Source organism: Eriocheir sinensis, unplaced genomic scaffold (genome assembly GCF_024679095.1).
Source record: "Eriocheir sinensis breed Jianghai 21 unplaced genomic scaffold, ASM2467909v1 Scaffold436, whole genome shotgun sequence".
In the NCBI taxonomy this organism is placed as follows: domain Eukaryota; kingdom Metazoa; phylum Arthropoda; class Malacostraca; order Decapoda; family Varunidae; genus Eriocheir; species Eriocheir sinensis.
In genome coordinates this window covers 264854-286060 of record NW_026111761.1, presented here as the reverse complement: position 1 = coordinate 286060, position 21207 = coordinate 264854, and the positions used below count along the sequence as shown (strand labels likewise).

The 21207-nt window shown below is 41.9% G+C and overlaps 1 protein-coding gene across 9 annotated transcripts in view; it reads right to left on the bottom strand.

Annotated features, from left to right (window-relative positions):
- Positions 1-21207, bottom strand: part of LOC126992305 (uncharacterized) — a 77084-nt gene that overhangs the window by 17377 nt on the left and 38500 nt on the right. For 5 of the 9 annotated variants that reach the window (XM_050850966.1, XM_050850968.1, XM_050850970.1 and 2 more), the window contains exons 6-9: positions 11882-12017; positions 9293-9435; positions 6053-6144; positions 481-577 (exon numbers count right to left, since the gene is read on the bottom strand). In XM_050850966.1, coding sequence (XP_050706923.1) covers positions 481-577; positions 6053-6144; positions 9293-9435; positions 11882-12017 — 468 coding nt within the window. Of the gene's footprint in view, positions 1-480; positions 578-3822; positions 4166-6052; positions 6145-9292; positions 9436-11881; positions 12018-18282; positions 19084-20913; positions 20997-21207 lie in introns of those variants that run through there. The other 4 variants (XM_050850971.1, XM_050850967.1, XR_007746463.1 and 1 more) reach the window with 3 other exon arrangements.

Below are 21207 nucleotides of genomic sequence, written 5' to 3'. Positions count from 1 at the left end.
CCCCTAAGCCTGTCCACAGTGGTGTCCCTCTGTTCTATCACCCACTCTCTGTTGTTCGTTAATGATCTTTCTTCCCCAAAAAACTGTCCTAACCACCCCTCTGCTAATGCCTCCACTGTGCATTACTCAGCATGTTTTAGCAGACCCCAGACCCTCCCTATAGGCACTACAAGACCCTGGACTGAAGGCTGTGGAATGGTTAACCTCAGAACTTGCTCATCCATCTATGCTATCAAAGGGCAGGGAAGACAGACAGCCCCCCTCCTCTTCCTCCTTCCTCTCTTCAATCACACCCAGATTTATCCTTATTAACCCCCAGGCCCCTCTCACCCATACCTGTAAGCATCTAGCCATCCATACAAGAGCCAGGAAGGAAGGAAGGAAGGAAGGGAGGAAGGAAGGAAGGAAGGAAGGAAGGAGGGAAGGAAGGAAGGAGGGAGGGAAGGAAGGAAGGAAGAAGACAAAATATTTAACACTCACCATTGGTTTGATGTCTGCCATATTACAAGTCCTTCCTCTTCTTCTTCCTCCTCTTCTCTCTCTGTGTGTCTTCTTCTTTTCCTTCTTCTTCTTCTTCCTGTGTAAACAATAGAGATAGCAATAAATTCATGAAAAGAAAAAAAATAGCAAATAAAAAAGGAGAAAAAATTATATTAAAAGAAGAACAAAAATAAGATGAACACCTTTATGGATTTACTTTATTTATTTTATTTATGTATTTTTGTGTTTGTTTGTTTGTTGGGAAGCACAAGCGACACAAGAGGGATTTTTTTTATTTAATTCAATTTGTTTACTTTTTTTCTTATTCAGAGTCAAGCTTGAGAGAGAGAGAGAGAGAGAGAGAGAGAGAGAGAGAGAGAGAGAGAGAGAGAGAGAGAGAGAGAGAGAGAGAGAGAGAGAGAGAGAGAGAGAGAGAGAGAGAGAGAGAGAGAGAGAGAGAGAGAGAGAGATATATATAGAAAATCACACAACACACACCCAATGGTCCAGACTTGGTGGTCTGTCCTTAAACCTAAGTGATTTTACATTAATCAGAAGACTCCAAAACGTTGCATTTCTACTCTAGTTGATATTAAGTTGAAGGAAGTGACGGTCGAGCTTATTTTTGAAGGAGTCAATCGTGTTGCACTGGACCACTGATGGTGGGAGCTTATTCCATTCTTGCACTACAACGTTGGTGAAGAAAAATTTGGTGCAGTCTGAATTTACTTGTCTACATCTGAGTTTTACGCCATTGTTCCTCGTGCGCAAAGTGTCATCGATCATAAACAATGTTGATCTGTCTACATTCGTGAAACCATTAAGTATTTTAAAACATTCGATCAGTTTTCCTCGGAGGCGACGTTTCTCAAGAGAGAACATGTTAAGGGTAGAAAGCCTTTCTTCGTAGGATTTGTTGCGCAAGGAAGGGATCATTTTCGTTGCCCGACGCTGAACACCTAATTTAGCAATGTCCTTTGCATGATGGGGAGACCAAAACTGTACTGCATATTCCCAGTGGGGTCTGACTAAACTGTTGTAGAGCGGGAGTATTACATCTTTATTCTTGAATAAAAAGTTTCTTTTAATGAAGCCCAACATTCTGTTCGCTTTATTTGCTGCATCGATGCATTGCTGTGAGAATTTGAGGTTTGACGCGATTTTGACCCCCAAGTCCTTGATGCATTGAACACTTTTGAGTTTAACGCAGCGCATTTCGTAATCGAACTTCTTATTCCTCGTTCCAACTTGAAGGACCTTGCACTTGTCTACGTTAAAGGGCATCTCCCATCTATCCGACCAAGCTGAAATTTTGTGCAAATCCTCTTGGAGGCTTTGCCTGTCTTCGTCAGTGAGAACCGAGTTGCCAATCTTTGTGTCGTCTGCAAATTTACTAATGCGGTTATTGAGTCCAACATCCACGTCGTTGATGTAGATAATGAAGAGCACTGGGCCAAGAATCGAGCCCTGAGAGAGAGAGAGAGAGAGAGAGAGAGACAGAGAGAGAGAGAATGGCAGCAAACTTAAGCGTAAACAAATTGATTCATTGAGGACACATTCCCAGCGCTGAACAACCTTCCCCTTCCGTGGTCCAGTGCTGCAGCAAACAATACATTTCAAAACAACCTCCACCGTCACTTCCCTCCCTCAACTTAACCGTCCCGGCCGGTAGGGCCCATATGGGACTGCGTCACCGCAGGCAGATAGATCCCTTATGGGACAGCTACTTTAAGCGCGTATCATAACTGCGCGAACATTAGTAGCGCTGCTAATTTGGCTTGAGGAGTAGGCTTATGTCTACACTGTCGCCCCGGACCATCACCACCTCCCCCACGCACCCTACCTCTGTCCCATAGACCGACCCCAGTAAAGTGACCACCACCTCTGCCACGCCAACAACGAGTGCTGCGGCAGCTGTAGCAACGGCTGCTGCTTCTGCACATGCCCCTAAACGTCCAAGGGGACCAAAAAGGCTGCAATGATGTCGGGAGATGATGCACACGGGCCAGTTATGCAGAGGTCCAATGCAGGCGGCCAGTCCTCCTATGCCTGAAAAAAATCACACTGTGACTGCCCCACTGTCACAGAGGGTCCAAAACAAACAAACAGGCCGATAATAGACCGGGAAAAGGCCTTGGGCGCACAACGGACCGAGTCTGACACCTCAGCAGTCTAGCCCAGCTCGGAGGGTTGCACGCCACCACAATCTCCAACTACCGGCGATTATTCTGAAGCAACCAGGGTGAGCTAAGCAAAAATATTTCACATGCTGATGTATTTAAATGAATACTACAGCTAAAATTGCTTCCAGGTCATTCTGCAAGAGTTGATTTTAAGACGATTAATGCGGCTTTTGGGGGGTAGACGCGGGGGGTATTGTCGGCCTTTATGGGTTAATGTTCAATAATGATGTTGAAATGCAAAGTCCTGCTGACATTGAGTTTAACCCTTACAGCACGGGTGTGGACAACAGTGGGTCACAGCTGGTGCCTGGGCTCAAGGCGCGGTGTGGACAACATTCAACAAGCATTTTTTGACTTGGTGCGCCGTCAGATTTCCTTTGTTTGTGGTGAAGTAAGCATGTGTTTTCTTTCCAACACTACCCAGCCATGCTGCCTTGACTGGTCAGTGTGTGCTGCCTTGTGTTAGCTTTGACAAGATGTACACCCACCTCTTCTCACCTTACAGGGAATTTCATCCACAAGATGGGGGCCACAGCACCCACCAAGGGAAGGCCCGGAAGGTAAGCTTGTTTGGGTGTGTTTCACAAACACTGTAGAAAAGTTATGCTCTTTATTACTAAATCATAGAAGGGAAGTCCACTAGGGATGGAAAACTGTCTATAATAATGTGTTTTCAGTGATTCTCCTTCAATATTCCGTACTCGCTCCAGCAATGGTTATATAGTCTTCAACTTAACGTCAAAGGACAGTTAAGGGTAAGTACTTTACAATGGTACTTCATTCAGTCACGTGAGGTAAGTAGAAGTGAAGATATGAAAGATTGAAGAGAGGCATGTTTTTGCCGAATATGCCTGCGTGGGAGGACAGACTGAAGGGCAAAACAAGCCACCGCTTTAAGGGTTAACCAGGCACACAGTTATCCACCAGCCCCAAAGGGAAGATGAACAGCTGGGTGACCTGCACGCCAACTGCCCGGGCCGGGATTCGAACCTGAGCCCAAGGAGTAACAGCCAGGCATGCTGACCACAGGAGCATGGAGGCATGGTCACAGGCCTGCTAATTTTTATAGCTGTGGATTGGCATATTGGTGCATTTCCCCAAAGATGCACAAAGGCTGACCCTGAGAATTTTTTCATCAACACCAAAGCTTCATGGGAACAATTTGGCCATTTCCAAGGAAAGGATGATGTGTGTGCATGCAAGAAACGCCAGGAAGAATGATGGGCAGCATGACTCACTGGCCACACATACTGTACTGTAAGTTACAAAAATTCCTTACAAACAGCTCGTCCCTGAAACAGTCCTCACCATGAAGCCTCAGACATTTCCTTCATCTTCAAGTTCAGGTGCTTAAGTTTCCCTTCCATGGGCATCATTTACTAGTGAATACTTCTTTCTATAGAGATGAGGAGATAAAAGTGTGGAGAGTGTACAAAGCAGTGACCTGTTGGTGTCTTTCTCTGTAGTGGGCCGGGCAGGAGTCCTGAAGGCCGGGGCCTCAGCTGTTGAGGGAAACATTCACGACTCATCACTGGCCGAGTGTGTCCGTGCTAACACACTCCATTACAAGTGTACTGAGTGCCCTAACTAATGGTTTGTTATCCCATTAAGTGAAAGTAAACACTATCTGTTTCCATACTTGGCACAAAACAATAATTCCTGCATTCCTTGGCATAGTATCAAGCTGTAAATAACACACACTGGCATGTGTTAAGTATTACTGGGCTGACTTGAGGAAGAACAAATGTTACAGTTTACAAGTCACCAGGTGTGACAGTTTTCTTTGGTCACCATCCAATAGAGTAACTGTTTTGCTTCAAATCTTGCAAGACAACAATGCTATGTCTGATTTTGTTGTGTCAGCCATTAAATAAATGTTGCAGACATCATTATTACTGTGGTTTGCAGCATTTCCAACACAATCAAGTAACACTTTCAAAATATCACAGCCATCAGTACTTAGAGCATGTTACAGGCAGGAGGTGACATTTCCTTTGTTTTGGGCAGGCAAAACAGGCAGCCAGTGTTGTTTTGGCATAAACACATGGTAGTGAGGGCATTAAAATATTCAATAAATTTGTAAGGCAGCAGTGTTTCATCACTGCCTGCCACTCACTGATGTCCCAAACCTTACATGGGCCCAGGGAACCAAAGCTGGCTGTGGCTTCAAGCTTTGCACAGACTTAACCAATCCTTAGATTCAGAGGTCAGTGTTCTGAACACTGAATCATACCTGCCAGCAGCTGTTAACCCCTTCATTGCTAATCCCTCGCAGCGAGACTATCCCCCAGGCGCACTCGGGCAGCCCAGCTGGGGGAGGGGGTCTCTTTTAACCTCAGCATCTCAAAAACTATTCATCACAGCTAAAAAACAAAAAAAACATTGGAAAGAGGAGGCCAAGATCTATAAGATTCGGTTATGTAAGCCTCTCCTGCAAATGTACAGGCACGTTCAGCAAGTGACGCTAGTGCTCGCTCTTTCAACCGCTGTATCTCAAAAACAATTCACATCAGCCAAAAAAAAAAACACCTTTGGAAAGAAGAGGCCAAGATCTATAAGATTCGGTTATGTAAGCCTCTCCTGCAAACGTACAGGCACGTTCAGGGGGTGTTGCCTGTGAAGACGTACATTTGTGCGTGCGTGTCGGTCAACCGTAAGGCAATTACTGAGTAGCTCTCTTGATGATGGGGTGCTGGCAGGGCAGTACTGCCAAATGCAAAATTTACAACTATATGGTCAAAAAATCAGTGAGGTCAAGCTGTGCAAAAATACTGCAATATTGGACAACAACATCCACCAGTTACTCGTCCGTAGATTTTCTGTGCTTTTCCGCTCTAGGCTGATATGATTTTACACCAAATTTTGTGGAAAACCCACTCAATTGGCAGTGCTGTGGGGTGAGAAATAGTGTTGGAACACTCTCATATGCTTGAAATTTGAGTGCGACTGGTGATCACAGCGAGGGTTTAGCACCACCGGCAAGTTACGCTGGTCCTCGCTGCAAGGATTTAGCACCACCGGCAAGTTACGCTGGTCCTCGCTGCAAGGGTTTAGCACCACCGGCAAGTTACGCTGGTCCTCGCTGCAAGGATTTAGCATCAAAAGGGTTGAACACACAGGTCCAGCTGGGGGTGGGGCTGGGCTGGGCAGGTACCAGTACAGGACAGGTCCTAACAGTACCGACTCTACAGCAGCACCAGACTGATGAGCAGACTGGTTCCCTGACAGTGTCACACAGTACTGCCAATACCAGTACTGGTGCCTGCCCTTACTGCCAACAGGACCTGTTGGTTGGGCTTTAACAGCCCAACAATAATAATAATAATAATAATAATAATAATAATAATAATAATAATAATAATAATAATAATAATAATAATAATACGTACCTGCTTCCTTCCTTCTTGTGGCAGTGAGTGGCTCCCCTGGTGGTAGTGGTGGTGGTGGTGGTTGTGGTGGTGGTAGTTCCACATCGCTGATCCTGCAAATAATGGTTCATAAATATACACTTGGAGACAGGGTGGAAAAAAAACACAGTAAAAACTAAATAAAATAAAAAATAAAAAAAGCATGTTCTTTTTTTGTTTTAATGTTTTTTGGTTTTAATATATATCTATATCTATATCTATATCTATATCTATCTATCTATATATATATATTATATATATATATATATATATATATATATATATATATATATATATATGTATATATATACACACACAAGATTGGAAGAGAGCAAACATAGTACCAATTTATAAAGGAGGAAAGAGAGAGGACCCACTAAGTTACAGAGCGGTATCACTCACTAGTGTGGCTGCAAAGATATGTGGCTACTTAAAAACAGGTGGTTGGATTTTTTAGAAAGGGAGAGAATTATCTCGGATTGCCAGTTTGGATTCAGGAGAGGGAGATCTTGTGTCACCAACTCGTTATGTTATTACTCAAGGGTGACAGATTTAATACAGGAGAGAGAAGGCTGGGGGGATGGAGTGTACCTGGATTTGAAAAAGGCATTCGACAAAGTACTGCACAGAAGATTAATTTGGAAAATTAAAAATAGGGGTGGAGTGGGTGATGGACTGATTAAGTGGCTGGAGGACTTCCTAACTAACAGAGAAATGAGGACAATAATTAGGGACAGGGATTCCAACTGGTGCCCAGTGAGGAGTGGGGTCCCACAAGGTTCGGTGCTGGCACCAATAATGTTTGCTGTTTATATAAATGATATGGTGGACGGAGTGACCAGCCATGTGAGTTTGTTTGCAGATGATGCAAAGCTATTGAGACGAGTCAATGATGTGAAGGACTGTGAGGCATTGCAGAGGGACCTGGACAAAATATGGGAGTGGAGTGGTACATGGCAGATGGAGTTCAACCTTGGGAAATGTAAAAAAAATAGTTTGGGAGGAGCGGTAGAAGATGTGAATATGATTATAAGATGGGAAGTGAGATAATATGCAGAGGAGTGGAAGAAAAAGATTTGGGAGTGACTGTCTCAGAGAACATGTCACCGGACAAACACATCAACAGGATAACGGGACAAACTATGAGTTTGCTGAAGAACAAAAGGACGGCATTTGTGTATTTGGATGAGGAGATGATGAAGAAATTAATAGTTACAATGATAAGGCCAAGGTTGGAGTATGCAGCAGTGGTCTGGTCTCCTCACGAAAAGAAGAAAATAAGAAAGCTGGAAAGAGTACAGAGAATGGCAACTAAGATGGTACCGGAACTTAGGGATCGGACTTACGAGGAGAGACTCAAAAGCATGGGGCTCACAACCCTGGAGAGAAGAAGAGAAAGAGGAGACCTGATAGCAGTGTACAGGGTAGCGAGCAGGGTGGAGAATCTGGAGTGTGTGTGGAGCGAGAGGGAAATGAGAGGACATGGAAAGAAGTTGAGGGCAACCACGTGTAGGCAAGATGTGAAAACGTTTAGCTTCCCAAACAGAAGCATTGAGTTGTGGAATGGACTGGAGGAGGAGGTGGTTAGTGCAAGAAACATTCACGATTTTAAGGAAAAGTTGGATAAGAGAGGATATGGAGACGGGACAGCGCGAGCGTAACTCTTTTCCTGTATGTCACAACTAGGTGAATACACACACACACACACACACACACACACACACACACACACACACACACACACACACACACTGCATGAGGCAATGGGACAAGCCATACAGTCAGCGACAATTAGAGGAGTTCTGTCCCCCCAAAATTGCCAGTGATCGCTAGCTACTTTAACTAAAACAGAGTCAAGGCGTGTTGATGCTATGAAGACTCGCACACTTTAAAATCTCTCACGTGATAAGTCATGATGCACTGTGCCTATAGTCTACAAGACTTTGATCCCAAGTGTTTATGCTAACATTTTTCAGGTGAAGTGGTGAGAAACACTCTACCATTCAGTTATTACAAGCTAAATACTCGCACCCAAGCTTACACCATTCTCCCATTTTTGTCTAATCTCCTGCCGCATGTATAGCTTGAACCATTTTTCCAATAGATTCCACGAAGACTTACTTATGTTCAATCTGGAAAGTACCGAACAGAATCTAGCCAGTAGAACTCGTGGTAATGAGATATTCAAAAGGCCGAAACCCGCACAGTACCAAAAGGAGCCGCTGAGGGGCCGAACTCACTCTCACCAAGACTTCATACCTGTCAAGTCTTACGTTTTTTGCGTAAGTCTTACGTAATTTCGGTGATTTTCAAGTCTTACAATGTAAGTTGAAAATCTTAAGTTTTTTCTCTGCTGGCGGTTTTTTTTAATATGTTTGTTTTAAACAATTTGAAATATATCGTACGTGCCATATTTAAATTCATGTGAGCGTGCTGAGTAACGGCTACTGTTACGGTTAGTGTGTGTGTGTGTGGGGGGGGGGAGGTACCTCGTGCACCCTGCTTGAGTCCGTCGGAAGTTCCATACCTGTCAAGTCTTACGTCTTTTCAACACAAACTTATGGTCTCAAACGCAAAATCTTATGGCAAGACACCACAGTAGCTTGACAGGTATGAGACTTAGCAACACAAAGGGCTGTAGCTGTCTAGGACACTGGGGAGAAAGAAACAGTGGAACACCTAATTGTAGAATGTAGCAACTACGAGAGGCAGAGAGGAGAGTTAGTACCAGAAGTGATGGCCGTGATGAGCCGATGAAAAGCGATACAGGTCAAAAGAAGGTTTGTTTTGGTTTGGAATGCCAAGTGGTATAAATCTTCCTCCAAGGTATAAATACATAATGAACAAGTAAAGTCTGTGTTCGTGATTTATTAATTGCTTTAGTGTATCAAGTGCCTAAAATTGAGAGTACAGAAGTTTTGGTAGACCAAAAAACAACGAACAACAGGTCGTAGATTCAGGCTGCTTTGCAACCTAAGTTTCATAATTTCATTTATCATAACACTGCAACTCTGTCAAAGATTACTGAAGAAAATGTTCTTAATATTCATAACAATGTCACTCACCCTCTGGTTTATAGCCTTTGACTCTTTCCAGCAGGGCCTGTTTCTTGGCTTAATAATAATAATAATAATAATAATAATAATAATAATAATAATAATAATAATAATAATAATAATAATAATAATAATAATAACAGTAATAATAATCAAGCAGTCCTACCTTAAGATGAAGCAGCTGTTGGGTGTGAGTGGCAAAGTCTGGGCAGGAGTGAAGCAGATGGTGTCTGGCTCCTGAGGTACAGCTGTGAGTGGCTGGAGCAGTGAGTGTGGCAGCCACCCTCCACAGCCTGGGTCACCACACACCTGCAGGCCATGACAGGGTTACCAGGAGGCATATTCCCCAAGTCTGTACTCTTGAGCAGGGCAGGATAGGTGAGGTTAGGTTAGGGAAAGTTAGGTAAGGTTTGGTTGGAGTTACTTAAGGTAATTTTGGGAGGGAAGGCCTTCAGAAAAATGGCTCCAATGTCGGGGTTGTAGAAATTGGTGACATGCAGATTGCACAACTGGAGTAGGCCTAGATCTGTATGTAAGTCAAAACTGCGAGTCTGATTAGGCATTTCAGTATTGCTATAAATAAAAAAATAGTAATACTGTAATGCCTAATCAGACTGGCAGTTTTGACATACATGCAGATCTAGGCCTACTCCAGTTGTGCATTCTGCATGTTTAAGTTTTTGAAAGGCATCCATAAGTGAACACTTTTGAGTTTGAGACTATAAGGAAGTTGGTGTTTTTAACTGTTTCAGATATCAATATTCAACAGAAAGGACATATTTTATCACATTAATTTAATATTTAGTTCCATATATTTTTCATGAAAGTAGATGCTCCTTCTGTTACAAAAATTCAGAAGAAAGGGAAGCTAGTCTAATATTACTAGTCTAAAAGAAGGGATACCTTTTAGAAAGCTAATTAATTGTAGTTTTACATTCTGTTCATTAGGAGACACAAATATGACTGTGTTCCTATATTTCACATCAAGAGATTTATAGGCTATAGTTTTCAAAAAGGGAATACATTTTATATTTTTATAATGTGAAAAAATATTTTCCTTATGTTTCTGCGAGTTTTATTATTGTAAGCCAGAGTGGGGTAAACCTAGCTGGGCGTTATCGCGATAAGTTATCGCGATACTTTATCGCTGATAACAAAATCGGGTTATCGGCCATCCGCTACTTATTTAAATATATATCGGTATCTTCGTTACTTGTGTAACCAAACTAGCGACAATCGCTACTTTTTTCCGCCTCAGAAAAAATAACCGTTGTCTCCTTCTGACTGCGCTTGCATGGCCCGGGCGCCCAGTGTTCTATGAAAAAACTTCGGGGTATGAAATATCTTCGGTGAAGAGATTTCATAATTACAGCATCAACATTAAAAAACTGGGTTTTTTTTATGTTAGACTCAAAAATCAATATATCAAAGAGAAAAATCATTTAACTTTGCCCCCAAAACTATTATTCACTGCCTCAAATTTGATACTCCAAATTCGTTTGTGAGCATGCCATGGTATTGAAGGCTCCCGGTGTTGTGTTATTTGGTGTCCCACCGTCAAAAGCTGGCACTTTTTTTACAAGCACTGGTCTCTCGTGAACTGCACATGTTCAGACCAGTAAGCGTAGCCCTGCACAGTCTCACAAAGCTTTTTAACACATTAAGAGTTGCTGGAAGGCTGAATCATACATACAGTACCACCATCCTTGCTGTTTCTAGAACGACACTCTGTACATATAAATACAACTCGTACAGAGTGTCGTTCTAGAAACAGCGAGGATGGTGGTAGTGGTACTGTATGTCCGATTCAGCCTTCCAGCAACTCTTAATTACAGTTAAAAAGCTTTGTGAGACTGTACAGGTCTACGCTTGCTGGTCTGAGCATGCGCAGTTCACGAGAGACCAGTGTTTGTAAACAAAAGCGCCAGCTGTTGAACATGGGACACCAAATAACACAACACCGGGTGCCTTCAACACCATGGCATGCTCATAAACGAATATGTAATATCAAATTTGAGGTAGTGAATAATAATTTTTTGGGCAAAGTTAAATGATTTATCTCTTTGATATATTGATTTTTGGGTAATAAAAAAATAAGCTAGTGTTTTAGTGTTGATGATCTAAGAATGAAATCTCTTCACCGAAGATATTTCATACCCCGAAATTTTTTCATACAACACCGGGTGCCCGGGCCACGTGTAGGGAGGAGACAATGGTTTTTTTCTTCTGAGAGGCGGAAAAAAGTAGCAATTATCGCTAGTTTGCTTACAAAACTAAAAAAGATACCGATATATATTTAAATAAGTAGCAGATGGCCGATAACCCGATTTTGTTATCAGCGATAAAGTATCGTGATAATGCCCAGCTATGGTAGTAGTGGTAGTAGTAGTAGAATCCTTACCTCACCCCCTTCCTTCCTTCTTTCCTTCCCTCCCCTTCCTTTTTTCTTTCCTTCTATCCTTTCCTCCTCCCCTTCACTTCTTTCTTTCCCTTCCTGTCTTCCTTCCTTCTCTCTTTCCCTCCTTTCATTCATCAATTTCTGCTTTCCTTTCCTCCCTTTCTTCCTTTCCATCTCCTCTCTTTCCTTCCTTTCTTCCTATATAAAATTCATAACAATGTCACTCACCCTCTGGTTTATAGCCTTTGACTCTTTCCAGCAGGGCCTGTTTCTTGGTTAATAATAATAATAATAATAATAATAATAATAATAATAATGATAATGATAATAATAATAATAATAATCAAGCAGTCCTACCTTAAGATGAAGCAGCTGTTGTGTGTGAGTGGCAAAGTCTGGGCAGGAGTGAAGCAGATGGTGTCTGGCTCCTGAGGTACAGCTGTGAGTGGCTGGAGCAGTGAGTGTGGCAGCCACCCTCCACGTCACCACACACCTGCAGGCCATGACAGGGTTACCAGGAGGCATATTCCCCAAGTCTGTACTCTTGAGCAGGGCAGGATAGGTGAGGTTAGGTTAGGGAAAGTTAGGTAAGGTTTGGTTGGAGTTACTTAAGGTAATTTTGGGAGGGGGGAATCACAATGAGAGTATTTTCCAAAACAGCCCGTGGTTGGCTGCCAAGTTACAGCCGAGCGTCTTCACTCAGGGACCACATACCCGCAGAGACTTCAGGAACATGCGACCTGGAGTGCCCAACTAGCAGGGGACAAAACAGATGACCATTCTCTTCCTCTCAATCTTTATTTGAATATTCTTCCTTTCTCTCTCTCTGTCTCCATCTTTATTTGTATATTCTACCTCCTCCTCATCCTTTATTTATTTTACTCTTGTTCCTAATCTTTTCTTTATATATATCTCTTTCCTTCCTTCTTTCCTTTCTCTCTGTCTCCATCTTGGTATTTGCATATTCTCCTTCCTCTTTATTTTCCTTTCATTTCCAGTTTTTTCTTTATATTTCTTTCCTTCCTTTCTCTCTCACTCCATCCTTATCCATATCCTCCTTCCCTCCCTTCTCTGACTTACATTCCTTTTCCTTCTCTTCCTCTAAGTCCTGTCACTCTACACTTTCCCTGCTCTTAACATAGGCTGAAAACAAGAAAGTTAACCCTTCCCTAAACTGCACCAGACACCTTAAGTTGACACACATTCCAAACTGCATATCAAAAGTTCTCTCATTGGCAGCAGGGTAGAATAAACTGAACCTTACCTTGCTACATCATCATCCTTCTCTCTCAGCCCATAACTTACCTTGAGATCCATCAGGCTGTAGCAGTCATGGAGGGCTTTACTTTGTCACCACCAACTTGTGGCACTGGCCAGCCAGCCAAGCAGTTCTGTGCAAGGCTGGACCCCATCTTGACCAGGCAGTCTTGCAGGGCGGACTGGCTTGACGGGTCCTGTGGAAGGGAGGGTTTGGGGGTCACTCTCGCCTTGGAAAAATAAAGAATTAAATGTTCTTAGGTCAATATTGTTATATATAATGATATCCCATTACAAGTGTTTCCCAAGGCCACTGAGAAGATTATCCAGGATTCCATGGGTTTATTTTACTCTATTATTTCTGAGAGAGAGAGAGAGAGAGAGAGAGAGAGAGAGAGAGAGAGAGAGAGAGAGTGGTACAAGGAGTACCACACCTGGCGAGACTGAGGCTCCCCCCGCGAGAGGCTGTGAGAGATACGAGAACGGTACTCTCCAGCCACGAGCAGGTCGGGGTGCCGAGGTCACGCGCCAGCCAGCACCAAAAGTGGCTGCTCACAGGTGGCGAAGAACATGCCCCACACCACTAGTGATGCTAAATACACAGTGAACAAGTGTAAAGGGCTTTTGAAATAATGCACAAGAAAAAGTGACATTTTAAGCCCTGAAAAGCGCACAGTGAAACATATGCTACTCGAACGATCGCATAAAGTGTCGTCGGCAAAAATACAAATATGTTGTGTACAATAGATTCGTCAGTTTAAGAGAGAGAGAGAGAGAGAGAGAGAGAGAGAGAGAGAGAGAGAGAGAGAGAGAGAGAGAGAGAGAGAGAGAGAGAGAGAGAGAGAGAGAGAGAGAGAGAGAGAGAGAGAGAGAGAGAGAGAGAGAGAGAGAGAGAGAGAGAGAGAGAGAGAGAGAGAGAGAGAGAGAGAGAGAGAGAGAGAGAGAGAGAGAGAGAGAGAGAGAGAGAGAGAGAGAGAGAGAGAGGTTGGAAGGGCAGGGCAGGACAAGGAGGAGGAGGCAGAAATTATACAAAGTGAAATATTGTGAAGCGGAAAATTGTAGGTAGGCAAAGATATACTGGCCAGGCTTTTGAAGGAGTGTTTTGTGATGGTGGTGATACATGGCTTCTGCACACCTTCATCTGAAGAAACACCCATGGAAACAAACCTAGTCAGTGTGGCTTTGGAAAATAGTCATAATGGGAGATGACAAGTCTCTTATAGAATTTGCTAGGCTTTTCACGTAGTATTTTTGTGATGATACATGGCTTTTGCACCTTCAATGGAAAAGTCACCCATGGAAACAAACCTAGTCAGTCTTCCCTGTGGCCTTGGGAAATGGTTGTAGTAATGGGAGACACACACATTTAAGAAGACAGAGGTACAGAGTGATGCTGGGTTGTATTGGGAGCCCGATACAGTTAAAAACATAGACCTGAGAACCATTTCCCTGTGTCCACATGTCTGGAGGAAGGGAGCATGTCTGTGGGCCCCTGTATACCTGTCACAAGTATCAGGGAGAGCACTAACCCTCTCCCTAATCCTCTGAATATGAGAATTTTGTTTATGAAAGCACTTCTTGTACATATAAAGGAAGAAAAGTCTGTTTTTTCTTTCTTTTTGACCTTGAGCGATGTCCTTTACTGTAAGAAAAAAATATATAAAAACATAAAAAATAAACCATCCAGCAGTGAAGCAAGTTTTCAGACTCAACTCAGTGTTTGTTAAAATTGTTGCGGCATTGAACAAATCTTAATCTTCATTCTGTATCTTTTTATGCTTTTTATTATTTCTTATTTACCTTTCAATGTTCTTCACATGTATAATTTCTTTACTCCTAATCTTATACACTTTTAAATGATCATCTTATTTTTGTAAATGAAGACAACATGTTGCAGATGTACAGTAGCGATATGAAGTGATGTCGCCGCTCTCAGAATGTTTCCTACATTTGAAGATAACGTGTATTTATTGTTTATGTTATAATGTTCCCTCCTAAACGTTGTGATGTATAACACGGTAAAATAATGTAGTAGTACCTGAATTACAATTATACATTCATTTGTTTATAAAAATGCAACTGCAAATGTCATGTGTTGTCTTCAGTACTATATATATATATATATATATATATATATATATATATATATATATATATATATATATATATATATATATATATATATATATATATATATATATATATATATATATATATATATATATATATATATATATATATATATATATATATATATATATATATATATATATATATATATATATATATATATATATATATATATATATATATATATATATATATATATATATATATATATATATAGTGCAGCGACTATGCCTGATGAACGAGCCTCCCATAACCCACTTAGCCAGGGGTGTACCTCTTTGGCCGACTTGGTAAGGAGTGGCTCTCCTGTCACGCTGGTCATGGGTTCAGTCCCAGGCAGCCGGCGAATACTCTGATCTTGATTAATTTCTCGTGTGTTTCGATACACACAGAGGACGTGTTGGGAAACAGGGGAAATAGAAATGAAGCTCCCGGGGCATGACATAATTATAGCTAAGTTAACCCTTAAAGGATGGCTGAGGGTAATTCCTGCTCAGGCGGACAAAGGCAGAAAGGCGGGGCGCGGGAATTACTGTCATTTGATTTCCCGCAAAAATTTGTACTACTTCCCAACATGATATCTCTGGCGAGCAGCAACTGAGTTACTTGTAGTTACTTTCACCATGTAAATAAAAGATTGGCAAGCACTATGAACTATTGTGTTTTGGGCTCCAATTGCCACACAGGGCACCGACGAAGAACACCTTTTTAGACAATTTTATCAGCGGGCACACAAGCAGAAACTCCCCCTCCAGGCCGTCCTTCAGGGGTGAACCTTACCTAATCTTATATATACCTATCTATCTATCTGTATATACATGTTTGAGTTTACAGGCAAAACATCTTTCAGACAGACAGAATTCATCCCCCCAGACACATACCTATGGGTACAGAATGGGTAAAAAGATATCATTTTAACCTCATGAACCTTGGGGTACAGTTGGCAGGCCAGGATCATTGAGGGCAAAAAGTTGAATGTTTCTCTGGGGTGATACTGGCGGCGTCCCTTGGGGAAGAGTGACACCTGACGTACATTGGACAGGTTTGCGTACATTGGCGGCACATTGGGGTGTCATACGTGCGCCTAACATCACCACATCATGGGAAATGGATGTAAGAAGAGGCGTGGCTTGGAGAGGAACCAAGCCTTCAGGTGTCTGCCCTGAACACTTCAGGTACAGGGAGGGATCCTTGACTTACGACGGAGTTCCAGATTTTGTGTGAAAGTTGAAACACATTAATTAAGGAGACGTCACCATTTTATGAGCACACATCACTCCCTCCTATAAGGTTACACACGCCCCAAGACTCCTGACCTTTGACCTAGGATAGCGGCGGCCCGACCGAGGAGAAAATAAAACAGTACTGTACAGCACCTAATTGCCTATATGCTTAACAAAACTAAGAAGGAACTGTTGTCAGACCAACTCCAAGTGCCATAAGTGCCTACATCACTCACCATTAATAATCATACTTATAAGCATCTATCCATCATACAAGAACAAGCAAGGAAGGAAGGAAGGAAGGAAGGAAGGAGGAAGCAAGGAAGGAAGGAGAGAAGGAAGGAAGGAAGGAGAGAAGGAAGGAAGGAAGGAGGGAAGGAAAGAAGGAAAACAAAATATTTAACACTCACCATTGGTTTGATGTCTGCCATATTACAAATCCTTCCTCTTCTTCTTCCTCCTCTTCTCTCTCTGTGTGTCCTCTTCTTTTTCTTCTTCTTCTTCTTCTTCTTCCTGTGTAAACAATAGAGATAGCAATAAATTCATGAAAAGAAAAAAATAGCAAATAAAAAAGTAGAAAAAAATTATATTGAAAGAAGAAAAATAAGATAAACACCTTTATGGATTTATTTTATATATGTATTTTTGTGTGTGTGTGTGTGTTTGTTGGGAAGCACAAGCGACACAAGAAGGATTTTGATTTTAATTCAGTTTATTTTACTCTTTTATTTCTGTGAGAGAGAGAGAGAGAGAGAGAGAGAGAGAGAGAGAGAGAGAGAGAGAGAGAGAGAGAGAGAGAGAGAGAGAGAGAGAGAGAGGGGGGGGGGGGGGGGGTTGGAAGGGCAGGGCAGGACAAGGAGGAGGAGGCAGAAATTATACAGTGAAATATTGTGAAGCGGAAAATTGTAGGTAGGCAAAGATATACTGGCCAGGCTTTTGAAGGAGTGTTTTGTGATGGTGGTGATACATGGCTTCTGCACACCTTCATCTGAAGAAACACCCATGGAAACAAACCTAGTCAGTGTGGCTTTGGAAAATAGTCATAATGGGAGATGACAAGTCTCTTATAGAATTTGCTAGGCTTTTCACGTAGTATTTTTGTGATGATACATGGCTTTTGCACCTTCAATGGAAAAGTCACCCATGGAAACAAACCTAGTCAGTCTTCCCTGTGGCCTTGGGAAATGGTTGTAGTAATGGGAGACACACACATTTAAGAAGACAGAGGTACAGAGTGATGCTGGGTTGTATTGGGAGCCCGATACAGTTAAAAACATAGACCTGAGAACCATTTCCCTGTGTCCACATGTCTGGAGGAAGGGAGCATGTCTGTGGGCCCCTGTATACCTGTCACAAGTATCAGGGAGAGCACTAACCCTCTCCCTAACACTCCGAATAAGAGAATTTTGTTTATGAAAGCACTTCTTGTACATATGAAGGAAGGAAAGTCTGTTTTATCTTTCTTTTTGACCATGAGCGACGTCCTTTACTGTGAGAAAAAAAAACCATAAAATATAAACCATCCAGCAGTGAAGCAAGTTTCCAGACTCAACTCAGTGTTTGGTAAAATTGTTGTGGCACTGAACAAATCTTTCTGTATTTTGTATCTTTTTATGCTTTTTATTATTTCTTATTTACCTTTCAATGTTCTTCACATGTATAATTTCTTTACTCCTAATCTTATACACTTTTAAATTGTCATCTTATTTTTGTAAATGAAGACAACATGTTGCAGATGTACAGTCGCGATATGAAGTGATGTCGCCGCTCTCAGAATGTTTCCTACATTTGAAGATAACGTGTATTTATTGTTTATGTTATAATGTTCCCTCCTAAACGTTGTGATGTAAAACACGGTAAAATAACGTAGTAGTACCTGAATTACAATTATACATTCATTTGTTTAGAAAAATGCAACTGCAAATGTCATGTGTTGTCTTCAGTACTGAAGACAACCTTAAAATGATTTAGCTCACATCATGTGCTTATCTTTGCAAAACAGTTGTTAGACGGCGTTCAGATTTAGGCGATATATATATATATATATACATACATATATATATATATATATATATATATATATATATATATATATATATATATATATATATATATATATATATATATATATGTGTGTGTGTAGTGCGGCGACTATGCCTGATGAACGAGCCTCCCATAACCCACTTAGCCAGTGGGGTACCTCTTTGGCCGACTCGGTAAGGAGTGGCTCTTCCATCACGCTGGTCGCGGGTTCAATCCCAGGCAGCCGGCGAATACCATGATCTTGATTAATTTCTCGTGTGTTTCGATACACACAGAGGACGTGTTGGGAAATAGAGGAAATAGAAAAGTATGCTCTTGGGGCATGACATATATCTCTCAGGGCCAGTTTATTGGCTTGAAGGAAATGTCCAAGTAAGGTCAGGGATGAGTTGCCAGTCCTGCCAGGCTGTTCTGCAATCTGTCTTCACTTCTGTCCACAAGTGTCCATGCCCATGTTAACTGTACACCTGTGATCACACAATCGCGGGTTCAGTGTTTTGTATAGCTGTGGACTCACACGTTCCTGTATTTACCGCAATATGTACACAGGCTGACCCAGAGAATGTCTTCATCAACACCAAAGCTTCATGGGGACACTCTGGCCAATTCAAAGGAAAGGATGATGATTGCAAGAAACACCATTGGACACACATAGTGTACTGTAAGTTACAAAAATTCCTTACAAACAGCTCATCCCTGAAACAGTCCTCACCATGAAGCCTCAGACATTTCCTTCTTCTTCAAGTTCAGGTGCTTAAGTTTCCCTTCCATGGGCATCATTTACTAGTGAATACTTCTTTCTATATAAATGAGGAGATAAAAGTGTGGAGAGTGTACAAAGCAGTGACCTGTTGGTGTCTTTCTCTGTAGTGGGCCGGGCAGGAGTCCTGAAGGCCGGGGCCTCAGCTGTTGAGGGAAACATTCACGACTCATCACTGGCTGAGTGTGTCCGTGCTAACACACTCCATTACAAGTGTACTGAGTGCCCTAACTAATGGTTTGTTATCCCATTAAGTGAAAGTAAACACTATCTGTTCCCATACTTGGCACAAAACAATAATTCCTTGGCTGTAGTATCATGCTGTACACACTGGCATGTGTTAAGTATTACTGGGCTGACTTGAGGAAGAACAAGTGTTACAGTTTACAAGTCACCAGGTGTGACAGTTTTCTTTGGTCACCATCCAATAGAGTAACTGTTTTGCTTCAAATCTTGCAAGACAACAATGCTATGTCTGATTTTGTTGTGTCAGCCATTAAATAAATGTTGCAGACATCATTATTACTGTGGTTTGCAGCATTTCCAACACAATCAAGTAACACTTTCAAAATATCACAGCCATCAGTACTTAGAGCATGTTACAGGCAGGTGCTGACATTTCCTTTGTTTGGGGCAGGCAAAACAGGCAGCCAGTGTTGTTTTGGCATAAACACATGGTAGTGAGGGCATTAAAATATTCAATAAATTTGTAAGGCAGCAGTGTTTCATCACTGCCTGCCACTCACTGACGTCCCAAACCTTACATGGGCCCAGGGAACCAAAGCTGGCTGTGGCTTCAAGCTTTGCACAGACTTAACCAATCCTTAGATTCAGAGATCAGTGTTCTGAACACTGAATCATACCTGCCAGCAGCTGTTAACCCCTTCATTGCTAATCCCTCGCAGCGAGACTATCCCCCAGGCGCACTCGGGCAGCCCAGCTGGGGGAGGGGGTCTCTTTTAACCTCGGCATCTCAAAAACTATTCATCACAGCTAAAAAAAAAAAAAAAACATTGGAAAGAAGAGGCCAAGATCTATAACATTCGGTAATGTAAGCCTCTCCTGCAAATGTACAGGCACGTTCAGCAAGTGACGCTAGTGCTCGCTCTTTCAACCGCTGTATCTCAAAAACAATTCACCGCAGCCAAAAAACAAAAACACCTTTGGAAAGAAGAGGCCAAGATCTATATGATTCGGTAATGTAAGCCTCTCCTGCGAACGTACAGGCAGGTTCAGGGGGTGTTGCCTGTGAAGACATACATTTGTGCGTGCGTGACGGTCAACCGTAAGGCAATGATGTGGTGCTGGCAGGGCAGTACTGCCAAATGCAAAATTTACAACTATATGGTAAAAAAATCAGTGAGGTGAAGCTATGCAAAAATGCTGCAATATTGGACAACAACATCCACCAGTTACTCGTCCGTAGATTTTCTGCGCTTTTCCGCTCTAGGCTGATATGATTTTACACCAAATTTAGTGGAAAACCCACTCAATTGGCAGTGCTGTGGGGTGAGAAATAGTGTTGGAACACTCTCATATGCGGGCAATTTGAGTGCGACTGGTGATCACTGCAAGGGTTTAGCACCACCGGCAAGTTACGCTGGTCCTCGCTGCAAGGATTTAGCACCACCGGCAAGTTACGCTGGTCCTCGCTGCAAGGATTTAGCATCAAAAGGGTTGAACACACAGGTCCAGCTGGGGGTAGGGCTGGCCTGGGCAGGTACCAGTACAGGATAGGTCCTAACAGTAACGACTACAACAGCACCAGACTGATGAGCAGACTGGTGCCCTGACTGTGTCACACAGTACTGCCAATACCAGTACTGGTGTCTGCCCTTACTGCCAACAGGACCTGTTGGTTGGGCTTTAACAGCCCAACAATAATAATAATATAATAATATAATAATTATAATAATTATAATAATAATAATAATAATAATAATAATAATAATAATAATAATAATAATAATACATACCTGCTTCCCTCCTTGTGGCAGTGAGTGGCTCCCCTGGTGGTAGTGGTGGTGGTGGTGGTACAACTGGTTCCACATCGCTGATCCTGCAAATAATGGTTCATAAATATACACTTGGAGACAGGCTGGAAAAAAAACACGGTAAAAAAAGGATGTTTATTTTGTTTTAATGTTTTTTTGGTTTTTATATATACAATATATATATATATATATATATATATATATATATATATATATATATATATATATATATATATATATATATATATATATATATATATATATATATATATATAT